Here is a 22,307-nt window from a genome sequence, read left to right on the forward strand (position 1 = left end):
GCTGGATCGTCGTATTGATTCCTTTACAGACTGTAACCACCTATCTCACGGTTGTGAGACGTGTTTGTGGCTGAAATTTTACCGCGATTTCGCTGGAAGCGGTTGCAATTGTTCAGATTAGCACCCGCTCCCGGCGAAATCCTGCGGTTGTCCTTATGACAAATTTTTAATTATATATATTTCTCTTAAGCTACAAATGTTAAAAAGAGAAAATGACCTCCAATTCAGGAAAAAAAAACCTAATTTTCATCTTGATTTTGAATTCTTTCTGAATTGGAGAAGGGAATTTTTTTAACTTTAAGATATTTATACAGTGGAAGGGACGAAAATATATTTTCTCTTGTGGGAAGAGGATATTTTTTTCTTTTTAGTATTCTTATTGGGTTGAAGGGGGGAAATTTTTATTTCCAATCTTTTTTTCCTGAATTGGAATACCGTAATTTTTTATTTTCAACTTTTTTGTAGAATTGGAAGAGATAACATTTGTGTTATTCGAGTTAAATTTGTTGTAAGCTTGTTAGAGAGTTGGAAGAGACGAAATTTCGATATTCAATTTTTTCTCAATTAGCAAAAGGACAGGATTTTATTTTAAAGATTTTCACCAATCTGGAAGGGGCGAAATTTTGGTTACCTACTTTTTCTAAACTGAAAGAGGCAGTTGTTTTCTTTTGAACCTTTTTATTGAACTTGAAGGGAGGAAATTTTGGTTTTTATTTAAGTTGGAAGAAGCTCATGTTTTATTTTTAACATTTTGAAATTTCTCAATTTAATGGCATTTAATTTAAAATTGTTAATTTAGAAAGTCTCACAAGCTTCTATTTTATACGTGTAAATAAATAATCCTTCGAAGAAAAAATTTTAATTCTAAAGTTTCTAAGCTTCAATTTCAAAATTCAAAAGAGTTTCATTTTTAAGGCTTTTATTTGCTTTTCAGTTCTGATTACTTTAAATGACAACATTTTCGTGTTTAGGAGTTTGGATCTTTTAATTTCAATGGCCGTGTATGTTTTTTACGAATCAGGGAAAAACCTGGAATTTTTCCCTCGATTAAAACGGCCGCCCTGTATATCTTTCTATTGCGAATTTCGTAAGCTTCTACAAATTTTCCAATATTTAATTCTATGCATGTTTAAGCACTTCATATTTCAATTTTTAAATCATTTTTAATTGTTTTTTTTTACAGTACTCCCTCCCTCTTGACCTTATATCGAAGGAAGTTTTCTCGCAGTGGATGGATATAGTTCGACAAGTAGCAGATAGACCCGTACCCGCTGAAACAAATGATCCTAATTTAGATGACGATGAACGTTCTGAGTTACCTTGGTGGAAGTGTAAAAAGTGGGCGCTTCATATTCTTCAAAGAATGTTCGAAAGGTTCGTGTACACACTTTTTTTCCACAATTTTAGCAATATTAATAATTTAAGGTTCGTTCCCCGTAAAATGTTAACAGTTAATCAAATTTTAGAAATTTAATATCGTTTATTAGTTTTAAAGTGTTTCAAAAGAAATCTCTTATTAAATTTTCAATATTTTAATTTATAGGGACTTTTTAATTTTTGAGAAACAAATTTTTTTTTTAATTTTTGGTGACTTCACAATTTTATGAGAATTTGAAAGTTCACTTTTGATTTACGACATGAATTATGTGTTTATTTGTATTTTAATATTTGCTTACTAAAGAAATATAGAGCAATTCCTTTATTTTCTCTTGACTTTTGTTCAATTTTTCCGTAAAGTATTGATTTTGATCAATCACTTTTTTGACTGGAACAATTTTTTGGGTGAAATAGCAAGATTTATTTCTATATATTCTGTTATTTTTACAAACCCAAATTCAGTTTGGCCACATGTCAGGGAAGTCAGGAAAATGTCAGGGAAAATGAAGTTTGTCAGTGATGTCAGGGAAATAAAGTAGCTGTCAGGGAAAAAAGAAACTTATGTTTTTATAATATATTGGGAGCACTTCCTAATATCAATATAAATATTTTTTCACTGTACATTCTTTAAAAATATAATTCGATTCTTAGTTTTTTATTTTTAGTTATTTCTTTATTTACAATCTTCTTTATTTAATGAATCAGGTCAGAAAACTCAGCGGCTTTACAATGAGCTATGAATTGCTTTTGTAAAATCAAACCTTATTTTAAAAAATTACCCCCTGTAATGAAAAAAAGTATTTAAAAAATGACTAGGCTGGATTTTTTTCTATTTCTTGGTTTCCAATGTGATATAAACATTTTTGTAACATCAACCATTATATTAAAAAGCAGCCCCTTCTGCTGCATAAACGTATTTAAAAAAAGGAAACTATCTAAAAGGAAAATACTTATAAAATATTAACACGGTATTTTTAAAGCATAACTGAGGAGCAAAATCATCACTGATGCAGACTGATGCCAAAAATTGTGTACATTAACTGTTGAAATAGTTGTGCTCTTAATTTGTGTGCTCTTTCTTTATTTTCCAATGTCATATAAATCGCTTTTGTTAAATTAACCATTCTATATAAGAGAAACACCCTGTAATGAAAACACGTATTGAAAAAAGTCGATATATACCATACATAGGTGGAACTTACTTATAAAATAGTAAAATGGTTCAGAGCAGACTAAATCTAAAATAATTTTTTCAAATAGTTATTAAAACTATTTTTAAAGATAAGTTGAAATTGTTTTGAAATCCTAAAAAGCGCTTTTGTGAATAGGGATGCTGGGGATCTACATGTATGTTGTAAAATACATTTGGGCTTTTATCTGCGTTGTATCTTTGATCTTTTATCTATGAGAACCATTTACTCAAATCACACTAGAAAAAAATGTATCCCGTTGTGTACAAAATTGTCATATAATACCAATAAAATTAAGATTAACTTCACGATAAGGGCAGTTTTTTGGGGTTAATAAAGATTCACAAAGGTCTTATCGTCAAACTTAGACATATTTCACGTTAGGGGTGGTTTCCTGTGGTAGTTGGAACATAATTCCTTACCATATTAACCCGCTGAAAAAATCAAGAAACTGAATTAACTTAATAAAATCGACTTTTGACAAGTTTCAATCTTGAATATTTATTAGCAGAAACACCACGACCCTCTATTTGAAGGAGATAATAAATCGGCGACTTGATATTATGTGATAATTATGTACAGAACGGGATGCATTTTTTTGTGAATGTGATTTTGGGCAAATGGTTCTCATAGGTTATTACACATACAAACGCCAAAATGTATTTTACAACATAAATGTAGATCCCCAGCATCCCTAATCACACGGCTGCTTTTTAGGGGTTTAAAATTATTTCAACTTATCTTTAAAAATAGTTTTAATCACTAATTGAAAAAATTAGTTTAGAAAAAGTCTGCTCTCAACAAATTTTCAATCATTCTGAACATTCAGATTGTTCGTTATATGAACATGGATTTTTTTCGTTAAGAATTTGTTGTGCTGGAAGTTGTTAAACATTAAAAGAGACATCGAAAAAGGTCAATTATATTTTTTGAAAATACATACATAGACTGGGAAATAATGTTGTAAAAGATGTTTCAATCATTAAACAGTGTTGCTTTTTTATTTAAGGGTTAATTTTACAAAAGCGATTGATATGTCATTGGAAAATAGAGAAAGAGCACAAAAATCCCAGCAGTTAATGTATACAATTTTTGGCATCAGTCTGCAGGTTTGTATTCGGTTTCTTTTTAAAATAAGGGTTTATTTGAAAAAGTGTTCTATATCACAATGGAAAGCAGATAAATAGCAAAAAAATCTAGCCTAGTCATTTTTTAATACTTAAAAAAATAATTTTTTCATTACGGGCGGGTAATTTTTTAAAATAAGGGTTGATTTTACAAAAGTGATTCATAGCGCACTGTAAAGCCAAAAAATAGGAAAAAAATTTAACCTAGTCATTTTTTTTAATTTCATGATTTTTATAGAGGGTGCCGCGGAGTTGACGGCACGATAGCGCCGTCTGTTTTTTCAAAAACTAATCGAGAAAAACAAACTTTTTATAGTTAAAAATTAGCATAAAATATCCATTATATGACATTTTGTTTTTTGTTAGTGGCGCCGCTGAGTTGTCTGACCTTCATTTATCCATATTTCCATGTAAAGCACATCTTTCTGGCTTGTTTCACTATTTTGCTTGGCACATTATTGTAACCCTATTCGCTTTTGTAATAATTTCCTGTCAGGGAAATTCGTCTAAATGTCAGGGAAAAGTCAGGGAACTTTCAGAGAAATTGAAATATTCAATCTTGTGGCCACCCTGAAATTAATTGCTGATAAAAATAAAGAAAAAATACAATAGTATTTTGTTCAATTTCAAAGTCATATATATTCTAAAAAATAAAGTCCCTGTAAATTAAATCCTTATTTTTAATAATGAGGTAGCGTTCTAGTTAAAGTCTTAATCAACTAAATTGAAAAAATTTTTTAATATAAAAGTGGAAATTTGGAAACTTCATTTTAAATGGGAAAATATATTAAAATGGTTATTTTTTAAAGCTAGGTTAAGTATTCTTTGAATTTGAAACTAAAAAATGTTTTATTTGACTTTAAGGATCTTTGAATTTAGTTAAATTTCTGATATTGAAATCACTAAATTTGAAGCGGACTTTAATGTAAATGAAAAAGAGTTCTTTAATGTTGAAAAATGGAAATTTTGAAACTTTTGAATTTAAATCAGAAAAAATCCGACAATGGTCGTTTTTAAAAACTAGATAAAAAATTCTGTGACATGTTTTTATACTTTTTATACTGAAAAATTTCTAATTCTACCTTAAAGACTTTCTTTTTTTAAATTTCTAATGCTAAAACACTCAATAAGTTAATTTATTAGTTGATTATTTCTTAATTAATTGTCTTAAAATTGTCGATTTTAAAGCTAAATTGAATAATCTATAGATTTATAACTCATAAACTTCTTTTATTTCCGCTTCAAGGAATTTTGAATTCAAATTAAATTGAATTCAGTTTTGGAATTGTTTAGAACATTTTTATTCAAACCAATTTTTTTAAATATGCGAGATACGGAAAAAGGACATTCAATTTTATTTTATATTAACGATTTTATAAAATGAAATTTGGAGTTTTAAACCTTCTATTTGCCTCGTGACATATTTTCGATGTTTTCCTGATATATTTTATGCTAATTTAAATAAAATTGTGATATTAAATTTTTTTCATAGCACTTACGTGATTATGACCGCGGACAAATTTTGAAGATCTTTTTCTCAGAAAATACGAACTTTTTCCAACCTTTTTTTTCTAGATTTCTGGAATTCCAGAAACTCACAAAAGTAATTTCTCATTTTTTAAAAATAAATAATTCAAATTTTGAGAACGTTTTTTGCTCTCCGGAACTTTTTATTGGTACTTACATAGTTTGCGGTTTCAGCCTTCAAGTGCGAGTTTATGGTGTTAAAAAATAAAATTCGAGTGATGAATGATTTATGATATATTTCATTTCAGATATGGCAGTCCTGGAAAAGTAGTAAACGAGTACAAGGATTTCTCAGAATGGTACCTGCAAACGTTTAGCGGCGGCATTTTGGAAGTTTTGCTCAAAATATTGGATCAGTATCGGAGGAAAGTTTTTGTATCTCCGAGAGTTGTACAGCAGTCTCTTAATTATATTAATCAAGGGTAAGTTCTTATTTTAATTCCATAATTTCATCAGATTTATGATTAATATTATGAATTATTACCAGAGTGTCTACCCTTCCAGGAAAACCTGGAATTGTTAGGGAATTTTTATATACCTTGAAAAATACTGAAAATTTCAGGGCATTTTTTGGAGAGTGTGCTCTTCGTTTAAAATTAATTTTTTTCACTGAAAACTTAACTATTCTTGTTTGTTTGAAAATTCATTTTTTAGCTTGTAATTTCAACAATTGACAATTTGTTCTCTCATAGCTGAAAAATCTTTTTGGTTGAAATATCAACTAATACAATTTTTCGTTCAGAATTCATCATTTTAATTTAATTACTTGGTAGAAAATTAAACACTTTTGTTAAAAATTGATTTTTTTTTAGTTGAATTATAATTGTAATTAAAAGTTAATCTCTTTGCTTTAAAAATGAGCTATTTTGTTGAAAAATTCTTTTTTTCTCTGGCTGTAAATTAATTTAATTTTTGGTCGACAATATTTATCTTTTTTTATTTGAATATTCATCTCATTGGTAGAATTTAAATTTTATGTTTTAAAATTTAACCGTTCGGGCTAAAATTTATCTTTGTGGTTTAAAATTCAATTATTACAATTTAAGGTTCACCAATTGGGTTAAAAATTCCTCAGTTTGGTTGAAAATTAATTTCCTTGACTGTTAATTGAACTATTCCATTTTCGGTTGAAAGTTTATCTTTTTTAGTTGAAAATTCAACTATTTGTTTGATATTTGCCTTTTTACAGTTTAAAAATGCATCTTTTTGGTTGGAAATTCAAGTATTACAATTAAATGTTCATTATTATTTGAATTGACAATTCATCTTTTTAGTTGAAAATAAAATTACTTGGTAGAAAGTTCAACTATTTTTTTAGAAACTCCTATTTTTGCTTCAAAATTCAACTTTACCAGTTGAAGATGAATCATTTTTATTTAAAGTGTATCACTGGTTGAAAAGATAAGTATTTTTATGAATATTATTTTTTTTATCTTCTTTTTAAAACTGAAAATGTAACTGTTTAATTGAATATTACATTATTTTAGTTAAAAATTAATTTCTGTTGTTGAAAATTAATTTTTTTATCTAATAATCTAACTATTTAATTTTTGGTAGACAGTTTATCTTTTTTGGTTAAAAATTCGTCTTCTTTTTGTATAAATTAATCTTGTTTTAAAATTCATCAGTTTGGCTGAAAATTAATTTCTTTGACTGATAATTCAACTATTCCATTTTCGGTTGAACATTTATCTATTTTTCGTTAAAAATTGGTCTTTTTTCAGTTGAAAACTCATGTATTTTGTTGAAAAATAGTCTTCTGGGTGAGAAATTGATACTCCTGTTTAAAAGTTAATCTTCTTATTTGAAAATTCATCACTTTGGTTGAAAATTTTTTTTTTCTTCGTGGAAAATTAATTTTTTTGACTGAATATTTAACTATTCCATTTTTAGTTCAAAACTCATCTTTTTAGTTTAAAATTTAACTATATAGTTGAGGATTAATGTATTTTGTTGAAAAATCGTATTTTTTGGTAGGAAATTAAGCTTATTGGTAGAAAATTCATCTAGTTGAAAATGTAATTTTATGACTTAGGAATTTAGGATTTTGAAGCGATTTAAATTTAATTTAATATAGTAAGGACAATAATTGTATCTATGTATGCACTGAATTTTAAGTATGAAAAGATAAAATAAAAATCTGAGCTAATATATTTAAGAATACCTTGTAATATAATTTATCAAAGCTTTCCGAATTAAACATAATAATTAAATCGCTGGAAATTGACAAAAAAATTATTTATAATAAACTCGCGAAAGTGTATACATATTCCGAGGCGATTGCTTTAAAAAAATGCAAAATATTTGAATGGCACCGTGCTATGAAAACTTAAACCTGGAAAAAAATTTGAATTTGCAGAGGATTTTTTTCTAGGATTTGAGTAGACACCCTGATTACAAATTATAAATTTTAACACATTATTTATCTTGCAGAGTTTGTCATGCGTATTCATGGAAATTCCTAAAACCTCACATGTTTGAAATCATTCGTGATGTATTGTTTCCTATCCTATCGTACTCTGCGTCGGATGAGGAACTTTGGAACACGGATCCATACGAATATATTAGAGTGAAATTTGGTATGATTATAATTTAATTTGTGGAACAAAGCGATAATTATTTATTTTAAATTCTAATATTAATTTTCATTTTAGACATATTCGAGGATTTCGTTTCTCCTGTAACCGCGGCTCAAACTTTATTGCACGCAGCTTGTAAAAAGCGCAAAGATATGCTGCAAAAGACAATGCAATTCTGTATGGAAGTTTTAACCAGTCCAAACGCAGATCCACGGCAAAAGGATGGTGCATTGCACATGGTAAGTTAACAAAGAGATATATTTTAAACGAAAAAAAAGTTTTTAATAGATATTAGGGTGTATATCTGACCGGGAAAAGGCCGGGAATTTTGATAATCGAGAAAAAACGGGAAATTACAGGGGTTTTGCATTCGATTGTACTAAAATGAATAGTAAAAGTCTTGATATTTTATTACTCCCAGTTTGTTTAATCTCGAAACGAGCAATGACGAAGACTATTATCGACAATTATTCTTTGAAGTTTTTTGCAGTAGTATGCTGAATTTCAAAAAATTCGTGTTCATCTAGAATTGTAAAGACGTATATTTTTAAAATCAAAGAGAGAAAGTTTGATATCTTAAACAATTAACCCCTTCGTTGGCATTGACGCAAAATGCGTCAAAATTTCCCGTGCCCTGTGTGGCATTGACGCAAAATGCAGCAATCTTCTTTTCTCCTATTTAACTTGCTCCAATTTTGCATTCAAGTCTTACTCGGTGGTTTTTGGGGTTGCTGAATCCGAATTTGGAGTCAAAATTAAAAAATTAAAAATGGCGGATCCAATATGGTGGACGAAAATACAAAAAATGGCTCGATTTGGATCAATCTCGGTACTTACGGGTTTTTAGGATCGCTGAATCAGAATTTGACATCAAAATTTAAAATTTTTAAATGGCGGATATTTTTGTCCGGCTTTTTAAATTTTGACTTCACTTTCGGGTTCAGCGACCCCAGAAACCCGCAAGTACCAAGATTTATCCAAATTAAGCCGTTTTTTGTATTTTTGCCCGCCATTTTTGATTTCCGAATTTGGACTTTATACTCGGATTCAGCGACCCCAAAAACCCCAGGATACAAATTTTCAGGATAACAAATTTTTCTGCCATTTTGGGCTTATTTGTCGAATTCTCTCTGCCAACGAAGGGGTTAAATAATAAATTTGCTCAAATCTTATTACAACTACAATTTTTTAGTTTTAAGCTTGAGTGGAGTCTTTAACCTCTTTAGTTTATTATATAAAAACGTTAGAATTATTTCAACTGTTATAAAAGTTGTATGACAACTATGAACAATTTTTCGGATATATGTAAAAGTTGAGGTATCCAATCCGAATAACCCGTGATTTAAAAAAAAATGTAGTGATCACTTTTAGCCATCTCAGAGGGATTGAAAGTTTCTAAAGCTTGAAAAATTAAAAACTTTTTTTTTCAAATTGTAAAATACTTGTTGGTGGAATGGTTTTGGTAAAGTTTACAAATTAAAAAAAATCTGGTTTTAAAAAGAATGTCAACTTTTGTATTGGTACAGATTTCGAGAAAAAATATATAAAATCATACTTTGGCCAGAAAACAATTTTTTTGATCAAGGTGCATGTTTCGAAATTCCTACAAAAATCGCATGTTTTTTGTATTTGGTTACTGGGATACTTATTAAAAAAATTTTCAACGTTTTTTTTTTCTTGAAATTACTTCTGTCCGAACAGAAAAACACGTGACTATTTTTATGAATGTGGTAAAATGTAACTTAGTTCGTAGACTACTTCAAAATATTTTTAAAATACAAAATTAGCATAATTAAAAGTTGTAACTTTATAAGTTGATTAAGTCATTGAATAATCAAGTTGATTAAGTTAAAATTTAAAAAAGTACAGATATTTTTTGTTGATATTTAAAAAAATTCTGACTATCAAAAATAATTTTTCCAGGGTGGCCACTGGGCCAGGAAACCGGGAATTTTTTTACTAGGAATTTTGCAAATTTGTAGAAGAAAAATCTGTCCACGTTCTTCGATTTCAATAGTTTTTAAATATTTAGTTGAATTTTTATGTTTTTCAATTATGCTATTATTTAGCTTACAATGCGTAATTAGAAATTTTTTTACTTTAAAAATTATCCAGTTAAAATTTTGATGTCTAAGCTCACATTTTTGATTGAAAGAATTTTAAAATGCTTTCTTAAAGACTTGAACAAATAAAAAATGAAACCCTTTGATGTTGAAAATTTTTGATGAAAAACATTTTTATTTAATAAATAAATACATTTTTTAAATTTATCTGTGTTTTAAGTAATAAAAAGTGAACAAAAACGATTTGACAAAACGCTTTTAAACCAGTTAAAATTTTTCAGATTTTAACGTTAAAAAAATGTAAAAGTGTGACTGAAAGTTTATAAACTATTTTCAACTTAAAAATAACTTTATAATAATATATTCTTAATTAAAGGATTTTATTAAATTTAAAATATTGTTTTACTCTAAAATATTCCATTTTTAACCCATTCAATTTAAAATTTGTAATTAAAAAAAAAAGATTAATTATTGAATATTTAGAAATATTTGAATTTTTTTTAAGACAATTAAATTCAAACCAAATATTTAAAAGTAAAGAATCTTTAACTTAATTTGTTTGACATGGAAAACCTGGAATATAATTTACAAATTAACATTTGTAGAAAAAATTTAACTAATTTTAAGAGATATTTATGAGTTTTAAAAAGATTAAAAATTATCATGCAAATTTTAGAAAGTTTTATTAAAATCTTCTAGAATATTTTTTGAACATTTTGTTTAAATCTTTCAAAAACTTTTTAAATATTCTCTTAAATTAGTGTTTGAAAATGGAAACTTATTATTAATTTTTCTAGGAATCTAAAGAAAATGTTCTTATTCTTTTGAATTATGTCTTGAAAAGAATAAAATTTTTTGTTTAAAATCTGCAAAAATCTACATTTTGTTTTATATTAGGTTGTCATTTCAAGTTTTACATTAAGTTTGAATCTTTTCAAAGCTTCTACATATCTCTTAAAATTACTCAAATTTCGCGTACAAATAATAAATGTTCTATTGTTATTTATACATCCAAATTTTAAAGAAATTGTCTAAAATTTTCAGGATTTTCTGAAAATTGTAGAAAAATTCAATTCATTTTTACAGATATTTAGAAGTTCTGAAAAAATTTCCAAATTAATTTTTAATTTAAAACCAATTTACAACAACTTCTAGATTTCTCAAGATTTTGAAATAAAATTTTGAAGCTTTCCAAGGATGTTTAAACTGTTTAAAAAGAAAATAATTGAATTTTTAATTTAAGAAGTTTTCAGTAAATAATTTTCAATTTCACAATACTTGATGTTTCTAGCTTAAAATTTCTTAAAATTATATAATTTTGAAATTTTTAAAGTTCATTGATTGATTTTTTAATTTAGAGCATAGAAAATGATTGCTTTGATTTATATTTTTTTATATTGAAAAATGTTAGTACCTTCAATTTTAAAAGTTCAAAATTCAACAGTTCCACTTTGAGTGCTTCCATTTGTAGCTTAGTTTGTATTGCCACAAGTAGAACATTTTTTAGCTTTAGTGTTCCATTTTTTTAACTTCATTGACCGTGAAAAATATTTGCGAATCGGGAAAAAACCGGGAAATGACCGGGAATTTATTTCGTCGATTAAAACGGCCACCCTGTCTTTTTTTAAATATCATTTTATATTATTATTTGTTATCGAGAATTTTTCACAAACAAAATTGGCATGAATTAATATATATGAACGAACTCTTATTTATGTAATTCTGAATTAGACCAGAGAAACTTCGAAAAGGAAATTTGACAAAAGAATTGTAATTCTGTCTCTGTAAAACGTTCTATTTTCCAGGTTGGAAGCCTCGCGGATATTTTGTTAAGGAAAAAGGTCTACAAGGATCAAATGGATAAGATGTTAATGCAGTACGTTTTCCCTGAGTTTAACAGTCCGCATGGACACATGAGAGCGAGGGTAAGAAATGAAAAACATCAAATAGGTAAATTATTTTTAATAAAATGAGTCTAACCCTTTCTGAATTTGCAGGCTTGTTGGGTGTTGCATTACTTCTCCGAAATTAAATTCAAGCAAGAACTTATTTTGATGGAAGCAATGAGGTTGACAATCAATGCTCTGCTAACGGATCAAGATCTTCCCGTGAAAGTCGAAGCTGCAATAGCCCTCCAGATGCTTCTTATAGCCCAAGAGAAATCTCAGAAATATGTCGAGCCTCTAATTAAACAAATTACGCTTGAGTTACTGAATATCATCAGGGAAACGGAAAACGACGACTTGACAACTGTCATGCAGAAACTCGTCTGCACGTATCCTGAACAACTGATGCCGATTGCTGTCGAAATTTGCCAACACTTGGTAAGGGATCATCCATAAATTACTTAACGCATTTTTACCAATTTTTTACCCTTCCCCATGTCTTATTAAATATAATTTAGTTACTTACTACCTGAGACAGCTGAATTAAGGGTGTTTACTTCTGATCGTAACGAAATTCCAGTTTCCTTTATTTTAAGAATTTTGTTCAATTTAGACAACTGACTTCTACATATCTGCAGTTGCAGGGCATGTGAGTGACAATAATTCTCATTTTTTATTTTAGGAAAGGGAGTTTCGATAAAGAAATATAATTTCATTTGGAATAGGCAATTTTTTTAAAGAATTATAATTCAGATTTAGATGAAAGGAGTTGAAAAATCCCTGTTCTAAGTCAGAATTTCGAGTAGTAGTATTTCGAGGAGGAAATATTTCTCAATTATTATTATTTTTTTTTACATTTTTCGTTAAAATTTACCTTTTTTTTCACAATTGAACCACTTGCGGTTAAACGATAATTAGCTAAAAATAAGTTAAAATCAGTTAAATATTCAACATTTCTGTTGAAATCTATCTCTGTGGGTAAAAATCAATTTTTTTGTTGGAAGATTCATCATTTTGATCGAAAATTCATCTCTTTACAAATGTAACTACTTCGTTCAAAATCAAATTTTCATCTAAAGATTTAACTATTTCAGTAAAAAATTTTCCTGAAAATTCAATTTTTTTGGTTAAGAATTATATTTTGAACGAAAAATTAAACCATTTTATTTTATTTTTAGAGTTTATCTTATTTTTCGATGATAATTCACCTATTTGGTTAAAAATTTATATTTTTTATTTCAAAAATTAATTTTTTTTTAAATTATGTAATTTATAGAAAATTTGTCTTTTTTATAGAAAATTAATCTTGTTTGTCTTTTTTTAATTGAAAACTCATTTATTTCGTTGAAAATTCACGTATTTTGTTTTAAAAAACATCTTTATTGCTAGAAAATCAACATTTTTGGTAGAAATTTATTTTTTCTTTGAATATTAATCTCATTGTCTAAAAAACTTCTTTTTGATTGAATATTCAAGTATTCCAATTAAATATTCATCATTTTAGTTGAAAATCCATGTTTTAGGTTAGAAATAAATTTATCTGGTTGAAAAATCAACTCTTTTGTTGATGATGAATTTTTTTATTGGCATTTCTTTGGTTGAAAAGTGAGCTATTTGATTGAAAACTTGTTTCTTTTTTGGATGAAAAGTAATTTTTTTTACCGAAAATTTAATTATTTTATTGTAAATAATTTTTTTCTTAAGGGCATGTGATACTTACAGTTTCCCAGGCTTTTTTCCACAAAAATTAAAAATTTTAAAAACTGAATTCGGAGATACTATAAAATATTATAACGGACGTCTGGACTCTTTTTTGAGGGATGATAACAAAAAAAAATTATTGTGCTAAATAAAAATTTTATGCATATGTATTATTTTGAGGTTACATCGTTTTTCATCTTTGCCTTTCCGATAATCTGGAAATTATTTATGAAATAAAGTTTTTTTGATTGTCTGCAAAAAGGTTTAGTACCGGGAGATTAGTTACTGTGTTTATTTGCAAGTCCAAAGTTTTCGGCCAAAAATATTGTGTACTTTGGAAGTAACACACAGGAGAATTGTAACATACATAACCTCCAGATGTACACACGTTGTTAGCAATATCAAAAAATTTGTTGAATTAAACCAAAAAAAAGTGTGTGGGGACGTCCGTTAGCATGGTCGCTATCATGTCCCAAATTTTTAAGACAAAATATTGATTATTAAATAAAAAAGCCGTCGGAACCTAAAACTGGTAAAATCGACAATTTTCTAAGTATCACATGCCCTTAAGCGCAAAATACTATTCCAGCTGAATATTCCATAATTTTAGTTAAAAATTCATTTTTTTGTTGTTGAAAAATGATATTTTTTAGTCGAAAATTCGTTTTTTTTTTCGTTGAACATTGATTTTCTTAACTTAAAAATTAATTGTTTAAGTTTCGGTTCACAATTTATCTGATTTTGTTTTGTTTAAAATTCGAGTATTCCAGTGGATGATTCATCATTTTAGTTAAAATATCATCAGTTAAGCGAAAATACATTTGTTTGGCTAAAAATGTAACTTTCGTTTTCTGTTCAAAATTGATTTTTTTCTAGTTCAAAATTCAACTATTTGGTTGAAAAATTATCTTCTTTGATTGAAAATTCAACTATTTCGGTAAAATTAATGTATTTTGTTTAAAAATTATATTTTTCGATTGCATTTTAATCTTTTTATTTGAAAATTAATCTGATTTTTTCAATTCGTCTTTTTGGTTAAAAATTCAAGTATTTCAGTTAAATATTCATCATTTTAGTTGAAAATTCGTGTTTGGTTTAAAATTCTACTATTCCAGTTGAAGATTCATAATTTTATTTGAGAATCAATTTATTTTGCAATCTTTTGCTCTGTTTTGTTAAAGGATTATTAGAATGAGCGTCATGATTTAAAATAAATGTTTGAGCTTTGCGAAAAATATGAATGTTGCTTTTAGTTAGCAGGAAAAATTGAAAAGCACCACCAAAAAACTGGGAAATGACCGGGAATTTAAAAACGTCCGCCGAACCGCCACCCTGGAATTAGAAAATAATCAGAAGTTATTAAAAACAAAAGAAAGTAAATTAAAACAGTAAGAAATTTGCAATAACGTAACTATGTGTGACGTTCCGCAGAAAAGTCCCCAATTTGTCGATCATAAGTTTTCTAGATTTTTGACAAGCTAAACATGGCCTGAAACAATCTATATATTTCAAATGATTTGCGATACTAATAAACGCTTATAAAATGAGATTATACAATTTTATTAAATCGTTTATCGAACAACTAAAGTTTCTTTTCCTAAATTGGAAAATCTAAACCGTTTACCAAAGGTTTATATAATTTACTTCCTGTTAGATGTGAATATGTCGTCAAATCTAGAAAAGTAGATCATCAAATGCAGGGATGTATTTAGTAAGTAGGGGAAAGCCCGATAAATAAAATATTGAATGCTTTTAAGGAGTAGTAGTAATTTCAAAAATTATTTAAAAAAATGGTCTTTATGTATTTTTTTATACGCCCTAAATTTATTGAAACTCTTAAAAATATTTGGGAATATCTTAAATATTTGAAAATATCTTCTTTTTACATTAAATCTGATTATATTCCTTGAAATTCGTTAATATTTTTAAAAAATTTGAATATTTATAAGAATCTTTTAAAATACCCTAAAATATTTTCAATCCTTTGAAATCACTTGAAAGTTTTTAAAGTTGTTTAAAATTCCTTGCAATCTTTTAAAAGACTCAATAATCCTGAAAATCCTTTGAGATCTCTTGAAGTCTCTCCCAATTCTTTAAATCGATTAAAACTCCTGGGCATCTTTTTTAAACATCCTAAAGTCTTTGGAAACAGCCTGAAATATTCCGTGAAATTACATAAAGTCTAATGATATTTCTTTAAATCCTTTTAAATATTTTAAGTTTTATGAAATCTTTTGATATCCTTAACAATTTATTAAAATACCTTATTGAAAGCCTTCCACATCCCTTAAAATTACTGAAATTCGCGGAAATCCGTCAAACTCCCATGGAGTCTTTTGAAATACACTAAAACTCTATAGGTCCTATACAATACTTCCAAATCTTCAGAAATTCTTTTAAACCACATGATATTTTTGTGCAATCCCTTAATATCATTAAAATCTTTGAAATCCCTTATTTTTTGTGATTAAATTCCTTAAAATTTCCCCGAAATATAATGAAATTCCTTTAAATCCTTTGAAATTTGTAAATTTCAATGAGATCCCCGAAAATTCATTAAAATACCTTGTTGAGAGCCTTCAAAATCTCTTAAAATGATTGAAATTTTCAGAAATCTGATGAAATCCCTTGGAATCTTTTGAAATATCCTAAAACACATTATATGCCCTATAAAATCCTTTCGAAATTCTTTAAAACCGCCTGCAATTTTATTAAATCTCTGCAAATCCTTAAGATTCTCGGAAATTGCTTGAAGTTTTGTAAATTTTTCGAAATCTTTTGAAATTCTTTAATATTTTTTGAAGCTTGAACCAAAAAAATTTAAAGTCCTTTGCTATCACTTGAAATTTATTAAATTCTTTGGAATCTTTTTAAAATATACCAGAATTCTTTAAAATCTTTCCAACTTTTTAAAACATTTGGAATTACTTAAAAATCCTTCAATTCTTGTGCATAAATCGTTAAAAATATTTGTAAGTCTTTGAAATACCGTGAAATTACATAAAATATAATTATATGCCTTGAATCGGAAAAGACCGGGAAATGACCAGGAATTTCCTTCTGATCGCAGAAAAATTCAAGTTTTCATTATTTTAATAATTTTGTTCAATTCAGAAAATTGAAATATACTTTATTTGCAGTCGCAGATTTTTCAGATCACCTCAGCTGACTCTAATTAAATCATAATTTATTATTTAATATTTATTATTGTCCATTATAAGACAAACTTTTTGCAATGTTTTTATCTGTGAGATTTTTTCACTGACTTAAATTTGATAATAATCTAATTGATGATATTTTAAACGTACAGCAACAATCATTTTCTCCATTTTTTTTTTCAAAAAATGGTGGAAAGCTAAAATCTTTTGCTAAACATTTATTTTTTTGGTTAAAGATTCATAATTTTAATTGAAAATGAATGTTTGGTTGAAAATGGAAGTACATTGTTGAAAATCAATTTTTTAAATTAAAAATGTAACTATTACAGTAGAAAACTCATCTATTTTGTTAAAAATCCGTTTCTTTTTTTGGTTACGAATTATATTTTTGCACAAAATTTAATTCTATTTTTTGTTCTAAATGTATCTTTTTTGGATAAAAATGCAACTATTTGATTGAACATTGACAAATATTTTTTATTTAGAAATTACACTACTTGGTTGAAAATTTATGTACTTTGTGAAAATTTCGCCCTTTTTGAAGAAAGTTAATCTTTATGGTTAAAAATTATCTTTTTGGTATAAAATTTAACTATTCCAGTTAAAGATTCATCATTTTAGTTGAAAATTTCTCAGTTCTTGTTGAAAATTAATTCCTTCAACTGAACATTCATTTTTTAACTAAAAATTTAATTATTCAATTTTTGGTCAAAAAATGATCTTCTTTAGTTGAAAATTCATCTTTTTTCTTAGAAATTAATCTTCTTAGTTGAAAATTCATCTCGTTGGTAAAAAATTCAACTATTCTAGTTAAAGATTCATCATTTTAAATGAAAACTCATCTTTCTGTTTTCTAATTCAACTGTTCTAGTAAAATATTTACAATTTTGGTTGAAAATGGATCTGTTTGGTTGAACATTAATTTTTTTTAACTTAAAATTTAATTATTTAAGTTTTGGTTAAGAATTTATCTTGGTAAAAATTAATTTTTTGTTTTGTTGAAAATTCAACTATTTGAATTTAAGGCTTGTTATTTTTAGTTGAAAACTCATCTTTTTGGTTTCAAATTCAACTATTCCAGTTAAATATTTACAATTTTCGTTGAAAATGCGTCTGTTTGGTTGAACATGAATTTTTTAAACTTAAAATTTAATTGTTTGAGTTTTTGTCACGAATTGATCTTTTTTAGTAAAAATTAATTTTTTTTTTCGTTGAAAATTCAACTATTTCAGTTGAAGACTCATTGTTTTTAGTTGATAACTCATCTTTTTGCTTGAGAATTGCACTACATACTCGGAAATCCATTACTTTTCATGAATATTAATTTTTTCAACTAAAATTTGAACTATTTCATTGTTTTAAATTTAGATTTTTTAGTGCAAATTTTATAGATTTGTTTCAAAATTCATTTAATTTGCAATCTTTCCCTCTGTTGTGTTAAAATTATAAAAATCAATAAATAAATAAATTTTGCATTTCAAAACAAATATGAATATGTTACTTTATAGTTTTCGGGAACATTGTTGAAACCTTTTGCGAGTAGCTGTAATTTAAAAATTAGATTTATATAGCTATTTTTTTATTGATTGATGGAAAAACATCAAAATACTAATCTAGCTATACCGATATGAAATCTTAATAACATTATTACAATATTTACCCCCCCCCCCCCCCGTAGCGGTTTAATTTTGATGTTCCATTTTTACCCTTTTATTTTCCTATTTTTGTAAGGATTCTTTTTTTTTCAGGCGACAACATTCAGTCAAGTTTTGGAAACTGACGAGGGTAGCGATGAAAAGGCCATTACAGCGATGGGTCTTCTAAATACGATAGAAACTCTTTTGTCTGTAATGGAAGACCAGCCACAAATAATGGCACAATTGCAGCCCACGGTTCTGCAAGTAATCGCTCATATTTTCAATCAAAGTGTGATGGGTTAGTTTTGTTTTTACTTGTTAAATTTTGATTCTATTGGAAACTTGAATTTCGTTCGAGTTTAATGGGTATCTTTTCTTCTCAGAGTTTTACGAGGAAGCTCTCTCGTTGGTATACGATCTCACGGGAAAGACGATTTCGGAAGATATGTGGAAAGTACTGGAACTTATGTATCAGCTCTTCCAGAAAGATGGCTTTGACTATTTCACGGACATGATGCCAGCACTGCATAATTACATTACCGTCGATACATCAGCGTTTTTATCCAACGAAAATCATATATTGGCTATGTTCAACATGTGTAAGGCTGTAAGTTTCAATCTTGGTTTGGTCAACTTTTATTTCCTCTTTTACAGAGCTTGGATCGTGTGACTAATCAAATTTTTTCCGATTTTCTTAGAATTTCCCTATATTTTCAATTTTAATTACAATGAGAATTTCTAAATTAAAATCCAAAACTAGAATTATTCTAATATTTTAATTGAGAACATTAAAAATTAAATCATTTCTCATTCAAGTTTCATACTTAGAATTTTTTTATTGATAACTTTTGAAATTGAACAATTTCTAATTTCGTCAATCTGTGTTTAAGGCTTTAATTTTTTCAAATTGAAGGCTTTAATAGTTGGAGTTTCTCGGATCGAAAACGTTGAAAATCAATTAATTTGAAATTCAATTGCAGTCTTCTTCGTCCTTTTTTAAAAGACATTTTTTTCCGTCTTTCGAGAAATTTCCCCATTTTCTCATTCTTTCGCTTAAATGCGAACTAAATTAACAGAACATAATAAGAAAATCAAACTATTTTTGGTTGAAAGTTTATTCGTTTGGTAACAAATTCGACTATTTGGTTGAAAATTTAATTATTTTATTGGCATGAAAATACAACTATTTGGTTAAAAATTCATCTTTCCGGGTTGAAAACTACGTCTGCTGAAAAATTTCTCTTTCTGTCTTGAAAATTCAACTATTTGGTTGTAAATAAAATGGTCTGTGATAGAATTTTAATCTTTTTATTATAAAATTCAACTATTTGCTTATAGACTCTTTTTTGTAGGTTGAAAATTCAATTATTTGGTTAAAAATTGAATTACTTTGTCAGAAAGTCTTCTTTTTTGGTGATAAATTCACCAGTTTAGTTAAACATTTGTCTTTTTGGATTAAAAATTCGTTCTTATAAATTGCAAATTCAATTTTTGTAATGGAAAAGTTATCTATCATCCTTGAAAATGTATTTTTCTTTGTTGAAAATTAACTACCTTTTATAAAAAAAATTAATCCTTTGGCATGAAATTTCAACCATTCGGTTAAAAAATAATCCATTTTGTTGAATATTTGTCTCTTTTGATTAACACTCAAACTATTTAATTGCAAAGAAAACTGGTTTAAAATGAACTTCTTTGTTCAAAAATCAATTGTCTTTTAACAAAATTTGTCTTATTGCTTGAAAATTAATTTTAACTCAACTTTGTTCAAAATTCGTCTCTTAATCACAAGTTCTCAACTATTTGGTTGTGAATACAAACTGTTTGGTTGAAAACTAATCTTTTGGGTGGAAAAGTCAACTGTTTAAAAAAATATATATATATTTAAAAAAAAATTTTTAATGCAATATATATTTCGACTTGAAATCTTATAAATTGAAAGCATTTCTTATTGAATTTAATATTGTAAATATCTATATTGATTTTATTTAAAAGGATTTATTATCCTGTTTTCATGAAGAATATTTCCCCTCTTTCGAGACTATTTTGGAATGTGAAGTCTGAATGATTAAAAAATGAATAAGTTCATATTTAAATCATATAGTTTCAAATGTAAATCCTTAATTGTTGAGTAATTTCAAGTTTGAAATGTGAAAATGCATGTGCGGAAGTTGAAAATTAATATAAATCATAAACTTGTCTCTTTTAAAAATAATCCCTGTTGACAAGTTCAACAGTTCAAAAAGAAATGTTATAAATCTAAATTTATAATTCATCAAGCTGATGTTTTATTTTATTATCTTAAAGAATTTGATGTGACTTTTTTTCTCGAAATTTCATAGGTTTTGATGGGCGATGCTGGCGAGGATCCTGAGTGTCATGCAGCTAAGTTATTAGAAGTTATTATTCTCCAGTGCAAAGGACACATAGATCAGGTGAATATGGTTTCAAGAAATTTTTTATACTAATTCAAAGTGTCAATCCTACATGGAAAATCTGGAAAAACCTGGAAATGTCAGGGAATTTTTTCAATAGCGCCCTTCATTTTTTTTATAGGAAGATGAAATTGAACAACAATAATTATTTATTTGAAAATTATCTTTATATTACTGTCTCTCACTATTTCATTGAAAATTCATATTTTTGGGATTTAAAATTAATTTTTTAACAGAAAATCTAACTATTCCATTTTTTGTTGAAAATTGATAATTTTTAGTTCAAAAATTGAATTATTGACTGAAAAATCTTTCTTTGTTGAAAATTCCCCTGTTTTTATTTAAAAATTAAAATATTTTTTGTTTGAACTATTAACTACCAAATTGTTCGCTAAGAATTCATATTTTTTGGAATAAAAATTAAATTACTTGGTTGAAAGTTAAACTGTTTTGTTAAATGTTATTTTTTGGCTGCAGATTCATAATTTTAATGTTTTATGTTTGGCTGAAGTTAATTTTTTATTGATACTGTAACTATACCAGTTGTTCATCTTTTATTCTTTTTGGTCCAAATTTCAATTATTCTAATGAGGGATTTGTCATTTTTTGGTTGACAATTTATCGTTTTTATTTAAAAATTCTTTTTTGGTAAAAACTAATCTTGTATTCCGGTTAATCATTCATCTTTTCAGTTAAAACCTGAACTAATGCGTTGCAAATTAATGTATTTTGTTAAAAAATAGTTGTTTTTTTTAAAGAAAATTATATTTTTTTGTTTAAGAATTAATCTTCTTGTTTTTAAATTCAAATTTTTTTTTGAAAATAAAACTATTTTTTTTTAAATCCTGCCGTTCTAGTTGAAGATTCATCATTATATTTGGAAATTTCTCACTTTAGTTAGAATTTTTTTATGACGGAAAATTTACTTTTTTCAACTGGAAATTTAATTATTCCATTTTGAGTTTAAAATTGGTATTTTTTAGTTGAAAATTCAACCATCTCATTGAAATATTAAATATTTCTCTTAAAAAATCATTTAGTTGAAAATTCTACTTTTTTCTTGAAAGTAAAAACTCTTGTGTAAATTAATCAAGTTGAAGATTTATAATTTGAGTTGAAAATTTATTACTGTGGTTGCATTTTTGCATGGAAAATTAATTTTTTTAACTGAAAAATTAACTAATCCATTTTTGGTTAAAAACTCATATTTTCGAGTGGAAAATTCATCTATTTGTTTCAAATTGATCGTTTTAGTTGGAAATTGAACTATTTAATTGAAAGTCAAATTTTGTATTCAAAAGTCGTCTTTTTTCGGTAGAAAATTAATCCTTTGTTTAAGAATTAATCTTCTTGTTTTAAAATTCAAATGTTTTGTTGAAAATAAAACTATTTTGTAAAAAATCCTTCTATTCTAGTTGAAGATTCATCATTTTATTTGGAAATTTCTCACTTTAGTTAGAATTTTTTTATGACGGAAAATTTACTTTTTTTAACTGGAAATTTAATTATTCCATTTTTAGGTTAAAATTGGTATTTTTTAGTTGAAAATTCAACCATCTCATCGAAATATTAAATATTTCTCTTAAAAATTCATTCAAATTAATCGTTTTAGTTGGAAATTGAACTA

The 22,307-nt window shown here is 26.7% G+C and overlaps 1 protein-coding gene across 1 annotated transcript in view; it reads left to right on the top strand.

Moving 5' to 3' along the window:
- Nucleotides 1–22,307, top strand: part of LOC117175890 (importin-7) — a 54,759-nt gene that overhangs the window by 15,743 nt on the left and 16,709 nt on the right. The window contains exons 6-14 of the mRNA XM_033365715.1: nt 1,184–1,374; nt 5,470–5,643; nt 7,655–7,800; nt 7,876–8,039; nt 11,669–11,788; nt 11,861–12,187; nt 18,357–18,543; nt 18,629–18,852; nt 20,588–20,680. Coding sequence (XP_033221606.1) covers nt 1,184–1,374; nt 5,470–5,643; nt 7,655–7,800; nt 7,876–8,039; nt 11,669–11,788; nt 11,861–12,187; nt 18,357–18,543; nt 18,629–18,852; nt 20,588–20,680 — 1,626 coding nt within the window. The remainder of the gene's footprint in view (nt 1–1,183; nt 1,375–5,469; nt 5,644–7,654; nt 7,801–7,875; nt 8,040–11,668; nt 11,789–11,860; nt 12,188–18,356; nt 18,544–18,628; nt 18,853–20,587; nt 20,681–22,307) is intronic.

The sequence above is a fragment of the Belonocnema kinseyi genome, chromosome 7, assembly GCF_010883055.1.
Source record: "Belonocnema kinseyi isolate 2016_QV_RU_SX_M_011 chromosome 7, B_treatae_v1, whole genome shotgun sequence".
Classification (NCBI taxonomy): Eukaryota; Metazoa; Arthropoda; class Insecta; order Hymenoptera; family Cynipidae; genus Belonocnema; species Belonocnema kinseyi.